We start from the raw sequence: 14,548 nt of genomic DNA, 5'->3' as shown, positions 1-14,548 counted from the left end.
TTCTCTAAGTTTTTTTTAAATAACTAATCAGTAAATATTTCTACCGCATTTTTCAACTGTAACTTCCCCATTCCCACTATCATGATACAGGCTCTCACTGTCTTTCTCCCAACTATAGTAAAAAACTCTCATTTGGTCTTTGAGTCACTTACACCTCTCTCTCCTCATTTAATAGATGACTTTAGGTAAGTTTCTAACCTGAGCTTCCATTTTCCTACCTATAAATATGGGATACTGCCTCCCGGAGTTGGTGTGGGGATTAAAGTAAAACTATGAAAGTACCTAACAAAGTCAGTGCTCAGTAAGTATTTCATCCTTCCCATCCTCTAAACTGTCACTCTACACTGACTATCCTCCCTTACAATCTAAAAACATAAGTACAGGATAAAAATCCAAAGCCCTTCTTATACTAGGCCCAACCAACCTCTCCAGTTTTATCACTTATTCTTTCCATATTAAACTTCTCATTTCACAAGACCCAGTTTTCTATCTGGCAAACTCCACATATCACACAGTGGTCCATGGGCTTTGGGACTAGACAGAGACTGTGGCTTTGGGTGGAGTTCCAACATATTTTCATTTATTGATACTAATGACTTAAAGACAAAAGTGAAATAACAAAAACATATGTCAGAACTTCACTGGCTTGTCAATTTGAGCAACTTCCTTGCTAAACTGGATAATAATTTTCAAATTCTGGAAGACTAATTCCTCAAATTTTGTTTTATTCAAAATATGTCAGGGATAGAGACATGACACACTTAAGTTTAATCTGCGTTAAGGGAATTCCCTGAGTGGTTAGAACTCTGCTCTTCCACTGCAGGGGGCACGGGTTCAATCCCTGGTCGGGGAACTAAGATCCCACATGCTTTGTGGCAAATCTGTATTAATATTTTCTCCATCCCTTTAAGTCTAGACAATCAACAAAAATCAAGTCCTGATTTGTATATAGCATCTGCCAATTTCCGCGGTGTCAATAACATGGCTGACCTCAAACTACCAATGGAATACAGGAATACAGTGGGGCTGAGAAGACGTGTAATAGCACAATATTATATATTGATACAGACATAATAACTTCAAGAGTGATGAATTTAAATATTATGGTTTAATGGTAATCATAATGGTATTCTAAGTTTATATAGTTTAACTATAACATATTTCTAACTGTAGTTTACAATGTAATTCAATGTAAATAGAAAGGCATTTAAAATACCTTTTAATACAATGTATTTAATTTTTAAGTTTACGCAATTTGTTTAATAACGACTGTGTTTAACAACTAGCTTGCTAAAATTCTTGAAAGCTAAACAACTAGCTCACATTTAGCTAGCTCTAGCACATTATTGGACTTGGACATTGAAATACCAACTCCACCACTTGTTAGCTATGAGACCTTGTATAAATAACCTCTTTGAGCCTGCTTCCTCATCTAAAATATGAGAACGATACATTAGATGAGATAGCTAAACTTTTATGTATACCATGTGCCAAGCACTGTGCTATCATTTAAGTGCTGATTACCCAATTACTCATTCTATTTGATAATAGATCAAATGTTGTTCCCCCATGAAGACTTTCTTAATTTCCCCAAATTTATCACTTCTCCAGAAAGCCAAAATATTTCTTCATCCCTCTATTACAGCCTTTATCTCATATTTTATCCATTTTGTTGTCCGCCTAACAACACTGTCTGGTCCTAAGCCAAAGATGGTGCCTTGTTTATCTGTTCTATCCTAGCAATTAACACAAACATTTGGGGGCTTCCCTGGTGGTCCGCCTGCCAATGCATGAGACACGGGTTCAAGCCCTGGTCCGGGAAGATCCCACATGCCGCGGAGCAACTAAAGCCCATGGGCCACAACTACTAAGCCTGTGCTCTAGAGCCAGCGAGCCACAACTACTGAAGCCCGTGCTCTAGAGCCCGCGAGCCACAACTACTGAGCCCGTGGGCCACAACTACTAAAGCCCGCATGCCTAGAGCGCGTGTTCCCAACAAGAGAAGCCACCACAATGAGAAGCCTGTGCACCACAATGAAGAGTAGTAGCCCCCGCTCGCCACAACCAGAGAAAAGTCCGCGTGCAGCAACAAAGACCCAATGCAGCCAAAAATAAAATAAAATAAAATAAATTAAAGAAAAAAAAACACAAACATTTGTTGAAAGATGGATACAAACAAAGGGCATGCTTCAAAGAGATCCAAATTCAGTATCACCTATTCTCTTTTGGTTCTCCTTTAACAAGGCTACAGAAAGGCATTTTATCCACAAAGCAAGGAAGGTGGTGAGTAATACAAATAGAATTCCCTCAACCCTACTGGCAGAAAAACAAGTAAATTTATCTGCAAGACAGAAGAAGACATAGATGGCCTTAGAATTTTACAAAACGTTCAGGTTTGCCATCCTGATTAAAACAGGATGCTCACTCACTAGTTCTGAAGAAGCAATTTAAAACAGTGGTGGAGTGAAGTAATGTTAAATGGAAAGAACAGTACTGCATGGTCATTTCCTAAAGATTTAATAGTAAGAAAACAATATATTTGGCTAAAGTGATGTTTCTTTCTTTTCTGATTTTTGTATCACTAAAACTTGGATATTTAAAATTTTTTTCTAAAGTTGAAAATGGAGCCAAGATGATTACCTCAAACATTTGTAAACAAGGGACTAAATGCCCAAATTAAAGGGTTAGGAGGAAAAAGATGGCTGTAAGGGAAAAAAAACTTCCTTATATAAAGAGAAATATTACTTGTGCCAACACTACAGGAAAACTAGATTTTTTTTTTTTTTAAAGGAAACATTTCTCAAGTAATCACTTCTATGTTCCTTTGCTAAGTCTTTATTACATTTTAGGTAATAATTTTTTTCATTAATACACAGTAAATATATTAATAACTACCCAAACACCTGATCTATACTAAGATTCACTGAGAATCCACAAATCCTATCTGTCATCTATCTCCTTCTGTTCTCAAGTCCTTTCTTATGTTTTATATGTAATTAGTATTTAGGTCAGAAATTATAAAACACAAACAAAAATAAGGTCTTACTAAAAAGACCTGTTTTGTACCATCAATTCCTCTCCATGAACCTCAAATGTTATCTTGGGCCACCTAATCCTCTTTTACTCCTCGGTTTCTCTGATCTAAACTACCTCATGTGTGAATCTTCTCTACAATTTACCTAATAAAAGTTCTTTTAGTCTCTTCTTGAAACCCTCCTGTGACTAAGACTCCATTTTTAGAAAGTTCCCCCTTTATTTACAAAAATCTCCCTCCCTATAACCTTTACCTATTGGTTCCAGTGCTGTCACTAGCATGAAGAATCATTTGATAACAGCTATCATATTCCCCTTATAAATCATCTCTACTAAGCTAAACACTACTATGAGAAATAAGATAACATGTATAAAAGCACATTGCAGGAAGAAATGAGCTATATATATACAGTAATGATACCTATTATTAGAAAGTACTGGTTCACCTTTACTTCTACAAGTTTCCCATTGCCTTTCACTGAAGGTTACATCAAGGACCTCCACCATCCTAACTCAAATTAGACCTTACTCCTCATTCTCTTAAACTCTAGTACTTTTTTTTAAGCCAACTTTGTATCTCTCTCAGTAGATTCCTTCTATATCCAACTAACTGCATAAACATTTCATTTAACTCCCTTTTCCTAATCTAATCTCCAAACTTCCCTTCCTGGAAACCCATTCCACAAACTCCAATTAGACTTTTCTTGAACTGTACAGGAATTCCTATTCCAACCTATTATCTCTACAGTGTTATTATCTATACAGATTTGGGCTGTTCTGAACCATGTTCACTCTTCTCAAAACACCTCTGGCTATCTTCTATACATCTTCCAAGGCTCAGCTCAAGAGATCACTTCTTCCAGGATTCTTCTATGATCAAGCAACCCACAGCCCAAGCTGGGTTAGGCAATCTTCAAGCTTCCAAACTGGCACCTTGTGCATACCTTGAGAAAACACTTTTCATTTTGTATTGTTATTTGTCACTTATATAAGGCTGCCTGACAATACATTCGTGGTTTCTCTGTAGTGTCTAGCACACAGTAAAGCTGTTCAAAGAAAAGATAAATAACTTCATCTCAATTCTTAAACACCATAATAAATTTTCAGTATGTCCAAACACACTCCAAGTCACCATTTTTAGGTCTTCTGCTTGAAAATCAGAATAATCCTAAAGGTAAAGAAATCCTGCTATTCTCACTTAATAGCAATGAAATTTTTAAAAACATACACCTTAAGCTGTTGTCACTATAGTAATATTTTCTCTAGGTCTGTCTCTCCTAAATCTCCCCTTAGCTTTCCAGTTATTCAGAAAAATCTTTACCCAAGTGCCTGATTGAGTCTAATGTTGGGCTAGACTTTAAGAGAATTACACAGCCCTCAGTCTCCCCTACTAGACTATCTTATTTTTACCTAGAGTTAAAAAGCTAGAAAGATAAGACAAAACTAAACCAACTAGGAACTTCCCTGGTGGCACAGTGGATAGGACTCCGCACTCCTAACGCGGGGGGCCCGGGTTCAATCGCTGGTCAGGGAACTAGACCCACATGCATGCTGCAACTAAGAGTTCGCATGCCACAAATGAGGAGCCCACGTGCAGCAAACTAAGGAGCCCTGGAGCCACAACTAAGGAGCCTGCCTGCTGCAACTAAGACCGGGTGCAACCAAATAAATAAATATTGGGGGGAAAAAAAAAAAAACTAAACCAACTATTTTATGAAGTTTATTTTAAAAAAAAAAATCACTAATGCAGGGAGTAACTCTCCCTTTATGCCCCACTATTTCAAAGTTGAGACAGAGGAAAAGATTAACTAACTGCCATCATCTTCTGAATAGCTGACAGTAATACTCAACAACAACAACAAAATTTTAAGAAAAAAGCTCATATGGCAATATATAGCACCGGCAAGACCTTCAAAAACATATATCCTTTGACGCAGCACTTAAGGATAGGTATGAATCAATATTTATATCTTAGGATGTTTACAACAGTGTTACTTTAGCTGGAAAAAAAATTATAAAGAAGCTGACATATTCAGTAATGGGGACTGGTAAATTACAATAAATTTTTGATAGAATACTATGAAGCCATCAAAAGTGATGTCACAGCTATATACACTAATATGTATAAAATAGATAACTAATAAGAACCTGCTGTATAAAAAAATAAATTCAAAAATTTTTTAAATAAAAGTGATGTCACAGGGCTTCCCTGGTGGCTCAGTGGTTAAGAATCCACCTGTCAATGCAGGGGACACGGGTTCGAGCCCTAGTCCGGGAAGATCCCACATGCCACGGAGCAACTAAGTCCGTGCACCACAACTACTGAGGCTGCGCTCTAGAGCCCATGAGCCACAACTACTGAAGCCCACGAACCTAGAGCCCATGCTCCTCAACAAGAGAAACCACTGCAATGAGAAGCCTGCGCACCACAAGGAAGAGTAGCCCCCGCTCGCAGCAACCAGAGAAAAGCCCGCACACAGCAACACAAACCCAACGCAAACAAAAATAAAATAAAATTTTAAAAAGTGATGTCACAGAAGAAATAACAAGTAGAGGAAAGTTCTAAATAAATGCAGAAAGCAGTTTACAAAATAGTATCTGAAGTATACAACAAAGTAAACGAAGTCACTAAAATTTGCTCTAAGTGTCAAGCCAGACAGATCCAAAATATCCAAGCCAGACAGATCTTGAAGGTTCTATGGTATTGAATTAGATCATGTGACAGAACAAGGCAAAAATGGCTGTAGTTCTGCTTCAGTGTGTTCTGCCAAGCAACATGCCCAATCACGGAACTTTAGAACAGCTGTGACATCATTCTCAGGATGATAAGTATTTCCCTACTGACTGAGTTTCCATTTGGCTGGAAGATTTTTTCAATCTTGTAAATAATACCAAGGCACATATACAAACACCCCACTTAAGGGAGTCAATGCTTCAATGAGCTATCAGTCCCATTATCATGAAACTTGTTTTGTCTTGGAAGCCTAATAAAAACTGGAAGAACAGTTTACAGTCAGTTATGTAAGGATGTTAAAGGGTAACAGTGGGCAACACAGGAGTAAGGCAATACTGACTGAAAGGGTAGCTGGGTTTGGAGGCAATCATAGGGACCTTCCAGAAACCCCAGCAAGCTCTTCTTAAAGAAAGTAAACTAAAAAGTAATCTGACACAAGTATAATTGAAGCTTTTAAGTTTTTACTTTTGGTGGTTTGTTCACCAGCCTCAGAAAAATTAGGATACTCATTCATCAAAAGTCTTTACAGAACTGTTTTAAGAAAGAGCCATTAGTTAGCTTAACAAAGACCCTAAACCTTGATTATTATTACACTCACTGAACACACAAGGCTAGTCAATGAACCTTACACCTACTTATGAAGTTTTATCATTCACTGAACCACTCAAGTGAATTTAATACAAATATATACTTGATTAAAAGTGCACACAAATTAACAATCCTCAGACTTGCTACTTCACTTTTAAACACAAGCTTCCCCACTAGTTCTAACAAATACAAATTTATCCTAGCGGCTATGCTGCACATTCCAAAAAATATTCCTACCTTTGCCTTCCTGCTTTTAAATCACAAGATGTAGGACAGAACTTTGCAGATGAAAGTAAGCAGATTCTTAATATGCAACAAATATTATGCATATTTCAAGTAGTTAAACCAAGCACCTGGGTGCCCCTCACACACGTTAATAATCTGCTATGCCACTACATGATGCCTAAAAGGCCACAGCCTCCTTCCTTGTTCCTCTAGAAACAGAAGCCTGTGAAGACATCTTTAGAGCCTTTCAGATGTTTGGCAAAAATAATCAAATATCTTTTTTCTATAGATTCTGGAGGATTTTAAGTTAAACAAACTCTGGGAAAGGGAAGAGTTTAAAGAACTAAACAGTACCAAGTTTTTTCTAACAGCCAAATTTCCAGTAATCTGGCTCTATCTCCCCAATACTTTCAGCATCACTGACAAGTATATCTCTATACACTGGAAGATAAAAGAGTCAACCATACTGGGCTTCCCTGGTGGCTCAGGGGTTAAGAATCCGCCTGCCAACGGAAGGGACACGGGTTCGAGCCCTGGTCTGGGAAGATTCCACATGAAGCGGAGCAACTAAGCCCGTGTGCCACAACTACTGAGCCTGTGCCCTAGAGCCCGCGCGCCTAGAGCCCAGGCTCCGCAACAAGAGAAGCCACTGCAATGAAAAGCCCACTCACTGCAACTAGAGGAAGCCCGCAAGCAGCAACGAAGACCCAATGTAGCCAAAAATAAAATAAACATCCTGCTTTAGTTAGACAACTATGGACCTCTGATTCTGTGTTATGGAGGTCGAGAATCTACCAGAGCAAACTTACTCCTTTGAGCAGTCCTCCTCCCACTGCTCAAAGGAGTAAGTCTTTATAGAGGCATAACAAGTGCCTCAGGTCCTAGATCAATTACATAAGATCCCTATGAATTAATGACAAATTCAAGGAAAATGTATTTACATTAAGTCTGTTAGGTTTTGTTTATTTTGCATCTGAAGCTAACCACTCAGGATTCTATCATTAATATATACATATGTTTTAAAAACATTTTCTCCTTGTCATTATCTTTTCACCTACTTCCTATACTTCAATATGTCTAACTTCTGGATAATATGATCTGCGCCAACCAGTATTTTATCATTTTCTTATGGTCCTAGAGTTTACGCTCAATACATGGGATCAAGCATTACCAACCCTTTCAAATAAATTCAACTCTTTACTTTGGAACTATTCCCTATCACTGTGTCCAAGATTCCCACTTGTTACAGAGGAAACGAGAAAGTGAATCTTTAGGAATACAACCAAATGTTAAGAGCAAGAGGCCAGCTTTTTCGGATGATCTGCTTTCCAAGTTTTATATAATTACCTTTTCTAATGGGAAAAAGATTTTGAAAAAAGTGATTAAGCAGAACACTACAAAAGACAGAAGCAAGGAAGAAAGGTCTGAAAAACATCCTCTTAACACTGCCAGTTGTCAGCAGGCAGGCAGAAAAGAAATGTCAGGGCTTGGTGACACACCAACTCTTGTAAATAACCACAGTACCCCAGCAAGGCCAAAAGTTAATTCCAACAGAATCATCTTTTTCTCTGCCACATTACAGCCTCAATCTTTTCCTACTTTCATTTCTACGTTTCTATCACTTCAATTACTCCCTTTGCATTTTCTTCAGACTCATTCTTCACCTCTTTCTGCATCATGGTAAGCCAGTTTCTCTACGGTTGTTTCTGCTTTCCTTTAACTTAAGTCCACATTTCTGTCCTCCATTAATGTTCCCATATTCTTTCACACTAAGGTTCAAATAATAAGACCAATTATCCTCCATTAAGGCTTGAACTGTTAAGTGATACTTATGTTATTTACAAAGCTTTTATTAATGGTTACCGGTATAATACCTCTCCTGTTCTCTCGAGTTCCTTCCCCTTCCCTTACAGTCTTAAGAAGGGTAAGCTGGTTACCTTTTTAACACTTTCTTCTTCCTCCTGGCGTTTCTCATAGTGTGAGAAGTCATCAAAAATGGAAGTGGTGTGCTTGTAGCTGGCTATGATTTTCAACACCTGCTTAGCCTTTTCCAGAGGCACTTCCTGAGTGTCCCTGGAGTTGGTCACTGGTTTATTCTCGTTGTTCTCTAGGCGAATGTGTCGCAACTGGCTATTGGGAACGTCCTTCACAAAAATCCACCTGACATCAAAACGACCCTTCCATTTGTCCTGGGACCAAACACCTGCACATGTGTTGTAGTCCACAGCAGATTTCATTTCTGCAACGCCACAGAAGTGTCCACTGCCGTTGACACTGAAAAGTAAGTAAACGGGGCCCTTCCCGTTCATGGAGCGATAAGCAGCATCCAGTCTCTTGTTCCCATGCTCTGTGCTGCACCAGATATTATACTTAATGGAACGGTGGATATCGTCCTCAGAGTAGCTCTTAATGATGAAAACCCGGCCATGTTTCAGATTCCAGTCAAAATCCTTGGGGTTATAGTTATTAATGGACCGCAGCTTCTCCAACACTGGGTGAGGTTCTGAAGGAGTAGATCCAGATCCAGCCTGAGACTGTCCTACTCCATTACCATCCACCCCATTATGACCGAACCCACTGCCACGGTTCCGAGGTGCTACCCAGCGGGTTGGCTGAGCTGCCTGTTGCTGCACTGAGAGCTGGGCAGGCTGTGGTGGTGGTGGGGGCAATGGCTGTGTCTGTTGCCCTACTGATGCCTGAGCCACTGGTGGGCTATTGTTAGCCTGCTGACCTACAGGCTGCGGAGACCCCTGGGTTGGCTGCTGACCTATGTTCTGAACCAAAGCCTGTGAGGGGGTTTTTGCCACAGGACCCTTGTTATCCCAAGTTCCAATATCCATGTTATGTTTTATTGGAGGTGGTGGAAGACTTGACCCTGCAATGCCATTCTTGGTCTTCAACTTGGGTTGCTGTTTCGCAGGCTTGCTAGCAATATCAGCCCAAGATGCTGGTTTTGGAGGAGCAATGGTAGCTGGAGGCAAACTATTGGAAGCCACGATGTTACTAGTAATGGACCCGCTACCAACAGCAGAGCCTACAACTTTTGGAACATTGCTTGCAACTTCTGTGCTACCCAACTTCAGGGCTGCCATCCCCTGGTCTATAGTATTCATGCCAGGAGCCTTATTGAGGGTCTCACTGGCAAAAGCTGACTGTCCATCAATCATGGCTCCACCTAAGGAGCTAGGTGCATAAGCATAATTGCTACTATATCCAGAGCTCTGAGTAGACTGTCCCTGAGAACTGTTATTTCCCCAAGCTGAGAAGTCAATCCCACTGGGAAAGAAATTAAAACCATGCTGACCAAGAAATGGAGTGCTACCCAGGGCTCCTGGTTGTCCGAACATTGCATCTGGTAGGAAGTGAGGCTCTCCGTTGCTCAGCTGTCCATAAGAAGTTAGATAGGGCATGGCTGTGTCACCCCCGGTAGACCAAGCAGCTTCACCCAAAGAATAGGAGAAGCCAATGGAGGGACTGTAGTAACTGGGTAAGTAGGAATCTGACATGGCAGTATATGCATTATTCTGTGGAAGAAGAAAAAAGGGTAAATTAAAACTAAACACAAAAATACATAAAACGACCAGGACATTTCCTCTCCCAATTATTCACACAATTCGAATATTTCAGTCATTACCATAAAAAAGGAGAGTGACCTTTTCAGATGGTCTCTTCCCATAAACTTGCTATTTTTATAGACTTAGATAATATTTTGGTTTAATAACTGAACTGTTTAAACATTTAAAATTAAACTGACATACAGTGAATACCAGCCTTACCTTTTGGTGCTACAATTCAGAAAAGGGAAAACCCATCATCTCACTAAGTTTAAGTCTTCCTCTATAGATGTACTGAGATGATGCCTTCATTAAAACCACTATCTCTGGACTGAAGGAGTGGGAATATTGGCAGAAAGAAAAAAGCATTCACAAGAGTTTCCTATTAAAACTTACTATATGATAGATAAAACAAAAATAACTGGACATTTCAAGTTCTATCCCAAAAATCTGTGCAGCCATTCCTCAACCATAAACCAAAAATCAAGGTTCAGTACACCTGGTTTATAGTAAAGCCTCCTGGCAAACCATCTGGGAACATGAAGAGATGCCACTATTTAATTATAACCTGGAAAGAAAATGCACAGTGACTTCCAGAGGATTCAAAACCAAAAAAAATGTTGCTACCTGTTTTGCTTCACCTATAAAAGTTAAGGCCGTAAGCTAAAATGCACACCTAACTTTTTCATTAAGAACAGGAATATAATTCTAAAGACACAGTACAGTCCATATCTTTAAAAAAGGAATCATCCTTCAGAATGACAACCAGAAATAAAGTTATACGCAACTAATCTTCACATTAGAAGATAGATTACATTGCAGAAACATTCTTACTTTCATTTATGCTGACAGTTCTTTTTTATAAATTCTATAACTCACAAAGTACTCCCTTAAATGAGAAGCCAGAGATACATAGAATTGGTTTCTATAGATATAGACTCAGCCCAACTCAAAAATAGACTACTTTAACTTCAAAACGGCTCTGGTATCTAAGAATCCACTAACTAGTCAATAGGGAGTTTTGTTCTTAAGAGACTTGGATGACCATAACTATGTCAGGCCTTAAGTTTGCATTACCAAAGCCAATAGTACTTCTCCCTAGCCACTAAAACACACCTCCTGAAGATTAAATATTTCAACTAATATAGTTTGATAAACGGTGGTGCTTCTCTCTGCCAATTCTAAATTTTCTTTTAAAAACCTAAATCTTTCACATATACCCTCAAGTTTAAGAGAAGTCTATTTCTCGAAGACTGTTATAATTTTAACAGCCCCAAATCCATTATGAATAAGAAATTCAGTCCACCCTTAATAGATTAAGCCTGAAGAATTATTCCAATATAAGATCATGAAAAACTGGTTAAACTAATAAGAACCTGCTGTATAAAAAAGTAAATAAAATTCAAAAAATTAAAAACTGGTTAAAAAGTAGATGAAATAGCCTTGACAAACGACAGAGAGTCTCAGATTATGTCTATTCAACCAAAGTTTATATTTCCCCCCCAAATTTTTCAAAAATATTTAAGCTTTAGCTTACTTAACAAATAAAATACAAACACACTTAATATCACAGGTTATGCCACTATAAAGCTGAATGCCTACACCTGAACTGGCAGGTTCCCACATGCCCCTGAGCTCAAAAATCTGAATTACACAATGTTTCACAAGAACTACCTAGAATTATGTTTCCAAATGCTCCCACTCTCCTTGTTATAATGATTATGTAAGCAAACTACCTCAAGAGCAAGAACCCATTAATAGTTCATTCCTCTACTTCCTTCCCTACTTTTCCTGATTAACTGGTTGTCTTCTGCAAAAACTTTTTTCCAATCACTTGCTTAAGTGGTTTCTACACTTTCAATGTAGAAAATTCTACACAAGGGATCAAAAAGTTTTATGTAAGCATTAGGCCCAAACATGCGCACGCACTAATGTCAAGTTATTCAAGACTGTTATGTATATCATACACCATCTGTTCAGAATTTACATAAACGTTCCACAAACTTTTTCATCTTTTAGGATATTCTGGATGAGTTATTGTCAATTTTCCTTTTGGTTTATTAGTCTGGTGAGTTATACTTATTAGCTACAACTTTGTGACTGTCTTTGGGATCCAAGATAGTAACACAAAAGAACTGCTGAATCAAAGGAGTCTCTGTGCACAGTTCATGTTCATATATGGACCTACATGCAACTAATCTTCACATAAGAAGACAGATTACATTGCAAAAACTGGAATTCCATCATTCTTGATCTCTGTTCTCAACAGTATTTTATCTTCCTTCAACTCCGTTTTGTAAATTCTACAGCTCCCCTAAGAAGCCAGATATATACAAAATTACTCTTTACAGATGTAGATAGAGCTCAAGTTGAAAGAGTACCCAGCTCCAAAATAGTTCTGATAACCTAAGAACCCACTAACTAGTGACTAGACAAAACGAAGATACTCAGTTCTGCAGCACTGAATAAAGTTCAGGTGACTTTGTTAGTTTTTCCCATCACATATGAATCCAATTTTCCTAAAAGAAAAATGTTTTGGGGGTGAAAATATTTAACACCGGAAAGTATTCTTAAGTTTTGCACTGTTATAGTCTTGCTAAGGAGGAAGAACTACTCAAACAAGTGTTGCTGTTAGTACATTGTAAAATGTTATCAGTACTAGCCTCAGAGAATGGTATGTTTGCTCACAACACAGATAAGAACCTTAACAGCCTATGACATTTGTAGCAAATGGTTTTATAACATATTGACTGATATTAAGAAAGTCATCCCCTGAAAATGAGATTTACTGATAGAGCAGAGAAATAATAATGGTATACTGCATCCTCTGATCAAGCACGAAAATGGTTAACTACTCACGGGCCTTGCCTGTGGACTCAAGTAAGGTTCAAAATCATCATCATTTAATCCATCCTTTTGATGTACAGATCCATTTTGTACTAAAGGAAAAAAAATTCAAATTAGGAGTGTCTCAATCGTACAATCCACCTCCCAAATTAATCAAATACCTCCTAACCAGAGAAAAACCGTACTACACAGAGCAAATAAGTTTGGGTTTCGAAAGGATAAAGATGAGAGTGAATGCTGAGCAACATTCGTAAAAATGTCTTCCTCCACCCAGAGCAAGTTGATCTAAAAAGGTCATTTTATTGGCTCCTCTAGATTTCTATTCCCTCCCGCTTCCCCTCCCCCATCACATGTGAGCACTTCCAGAGTGTGATCCACGAGGATGAAAAACAAAGGCCTTCTAAGACCTACAGGAAACTAAGGACCTGGGACATTTCAAAACCGAATCCACCCCCACCCCTAATGAATTACTCCTTGTTCACTAAAAAGCTGTTCGCCAGCTGCAGGAACACACCGAAAGGGTCAAATACTTAACTGTGAGGCACCTGCAAACGGAGCGGCTTCCGAAAGGTCCTCTCCCCGGGGCGCTTCCCGGAGACCCCGCCCCCCCCCACGCGGGGTCCCCCGCCCGCCCGGGGCCACCGGCGGAGCTAGTCTCACCTTTGTTTCCTTGACCTTTTGGTCTCTGCGGGGGAAGGAAACGTCGCCGAGCAGCACATCGTCCGAAAAAAAAACGGAAAAGGACAGACAAATTAAAGCCGGGACCGATAAGGGAATAAAGGCGCAGGCCTAAGAAGAGGCGTCAGGAATGGGGTGAGGAGGAGGCTGAAGATGGGAGGCGGGGGAAGCGCGACGCTGGTGGGGCCCAGGGGGAAGAGGGGGCCGCGCCACAAACAACGCGAGGGGACCAGGGCTTCAAAGAAGGGGAAGGAAACAAGAGAAAAACGAGGCCCGCCGAGAGGAGGGGACGCGGCGCGGCCGGCGGTCTCCGAGGCCCAGTGAGGAGCGGGGAGAGCGGGCCGAGGGCGAGGCGCTGGGCGCGGCCGGCCTGAGAGCCTCAAAATGAGGCCCGCTGAAGGCGCCGCCTCGGCTCGGCCCGACCTGGGGCGGCGGGCCCGGGCCTAGTCGGGCTCCCTCTCGCCTCACACAATGGCCGAGGCATGCGGGCCGGGCCTGTACCTGCTCCAAGAGGCTGCTGGCCGACATGGCTCTTGGATCCTCACGGGTGGCGACGGCGGCGGACTCTCCTCAGGGTGGCGGCGGCAGCGGATGAGCCCCGGCGACGGGAGCAGGCGGCGCGGCGGCGGCTTTTGTCCCTGACACTCGGGGGCCTCGGCGGACGCAGCGGAGACACAGCGCGCGGCTCGGGCTCCGGCTCCGACTCGGCGACGCTCTAGCCCAAGAGCTCAACGCCCGTCTCTATGCCTTTACGCGCGCGCCCGCCCCTCGCAGCCGAAATAAGGGCGCCGAGCAGCGGAGGCGGACGGCGCGCACGGCGCGACGCTGACTCTCACATTCGCTCACCCACGCTGAAGGGGCCCGGCGCGAAGCACTCCGGGAAGGCAGA

The 14,548-nt window shown here is 40.7% G+C and overlaps 1 protein-coding gene across 1 annotated transcript in view; it reads right to left on the bottom strand.

The window, feature by feature from the left end:
• YTHDF2 (YTH N6-methyladenosine RNA binding protein 2) overlaps positions 1-14,548 on the bottom strand; it is a 30,426-nt gene extending 15,878 nt beyond the window's left edge. Inside the window, exons 1-4 of the mRNA XM_036849950.1 lie at positions 14,161-14,548; positions 13,642-13,666; positions 12,994-13,073; positions 8,518-10,104 (exon numbers count right to left, since the gene is read on the bottom strand). Coding sequence (XP_036705845.1) covers positions 8,518-10,104; positions 12,994-13,073; positions 13,642-13,666; positions 14,161-14,187 — 1,719 coding nt within the window. The 5' untranslated portion in view covers positions 14,188-14,548. The remainder of the gene's footprint in view (positions 1-8,517; positions 10,105-12,993; positions 13,074-13,641; positions 13,667-14,160) is intronic.

Source organism: Balaenoptera musculus, chromosome 1 (assembly GCF_009873245.2).
Source record: "Balaenoptera musculus isolate JJ_BM4_2016_0621 chromosome 1, mBalMus1.pri.v3, whole genome shotgun sequence".
Lineage (NCBI taxonomy): Eukaryota > Metazoa > Chordata > Mammalia > Artiodactyla > Balaenopteridae > Balaenoptera > Balaenoptera musculus.
The sequence above is the reverse complement of the archived record's forward strand: the minus strand, read 5'-3'. Positions and strand labels throughout refer to the sequence as shown.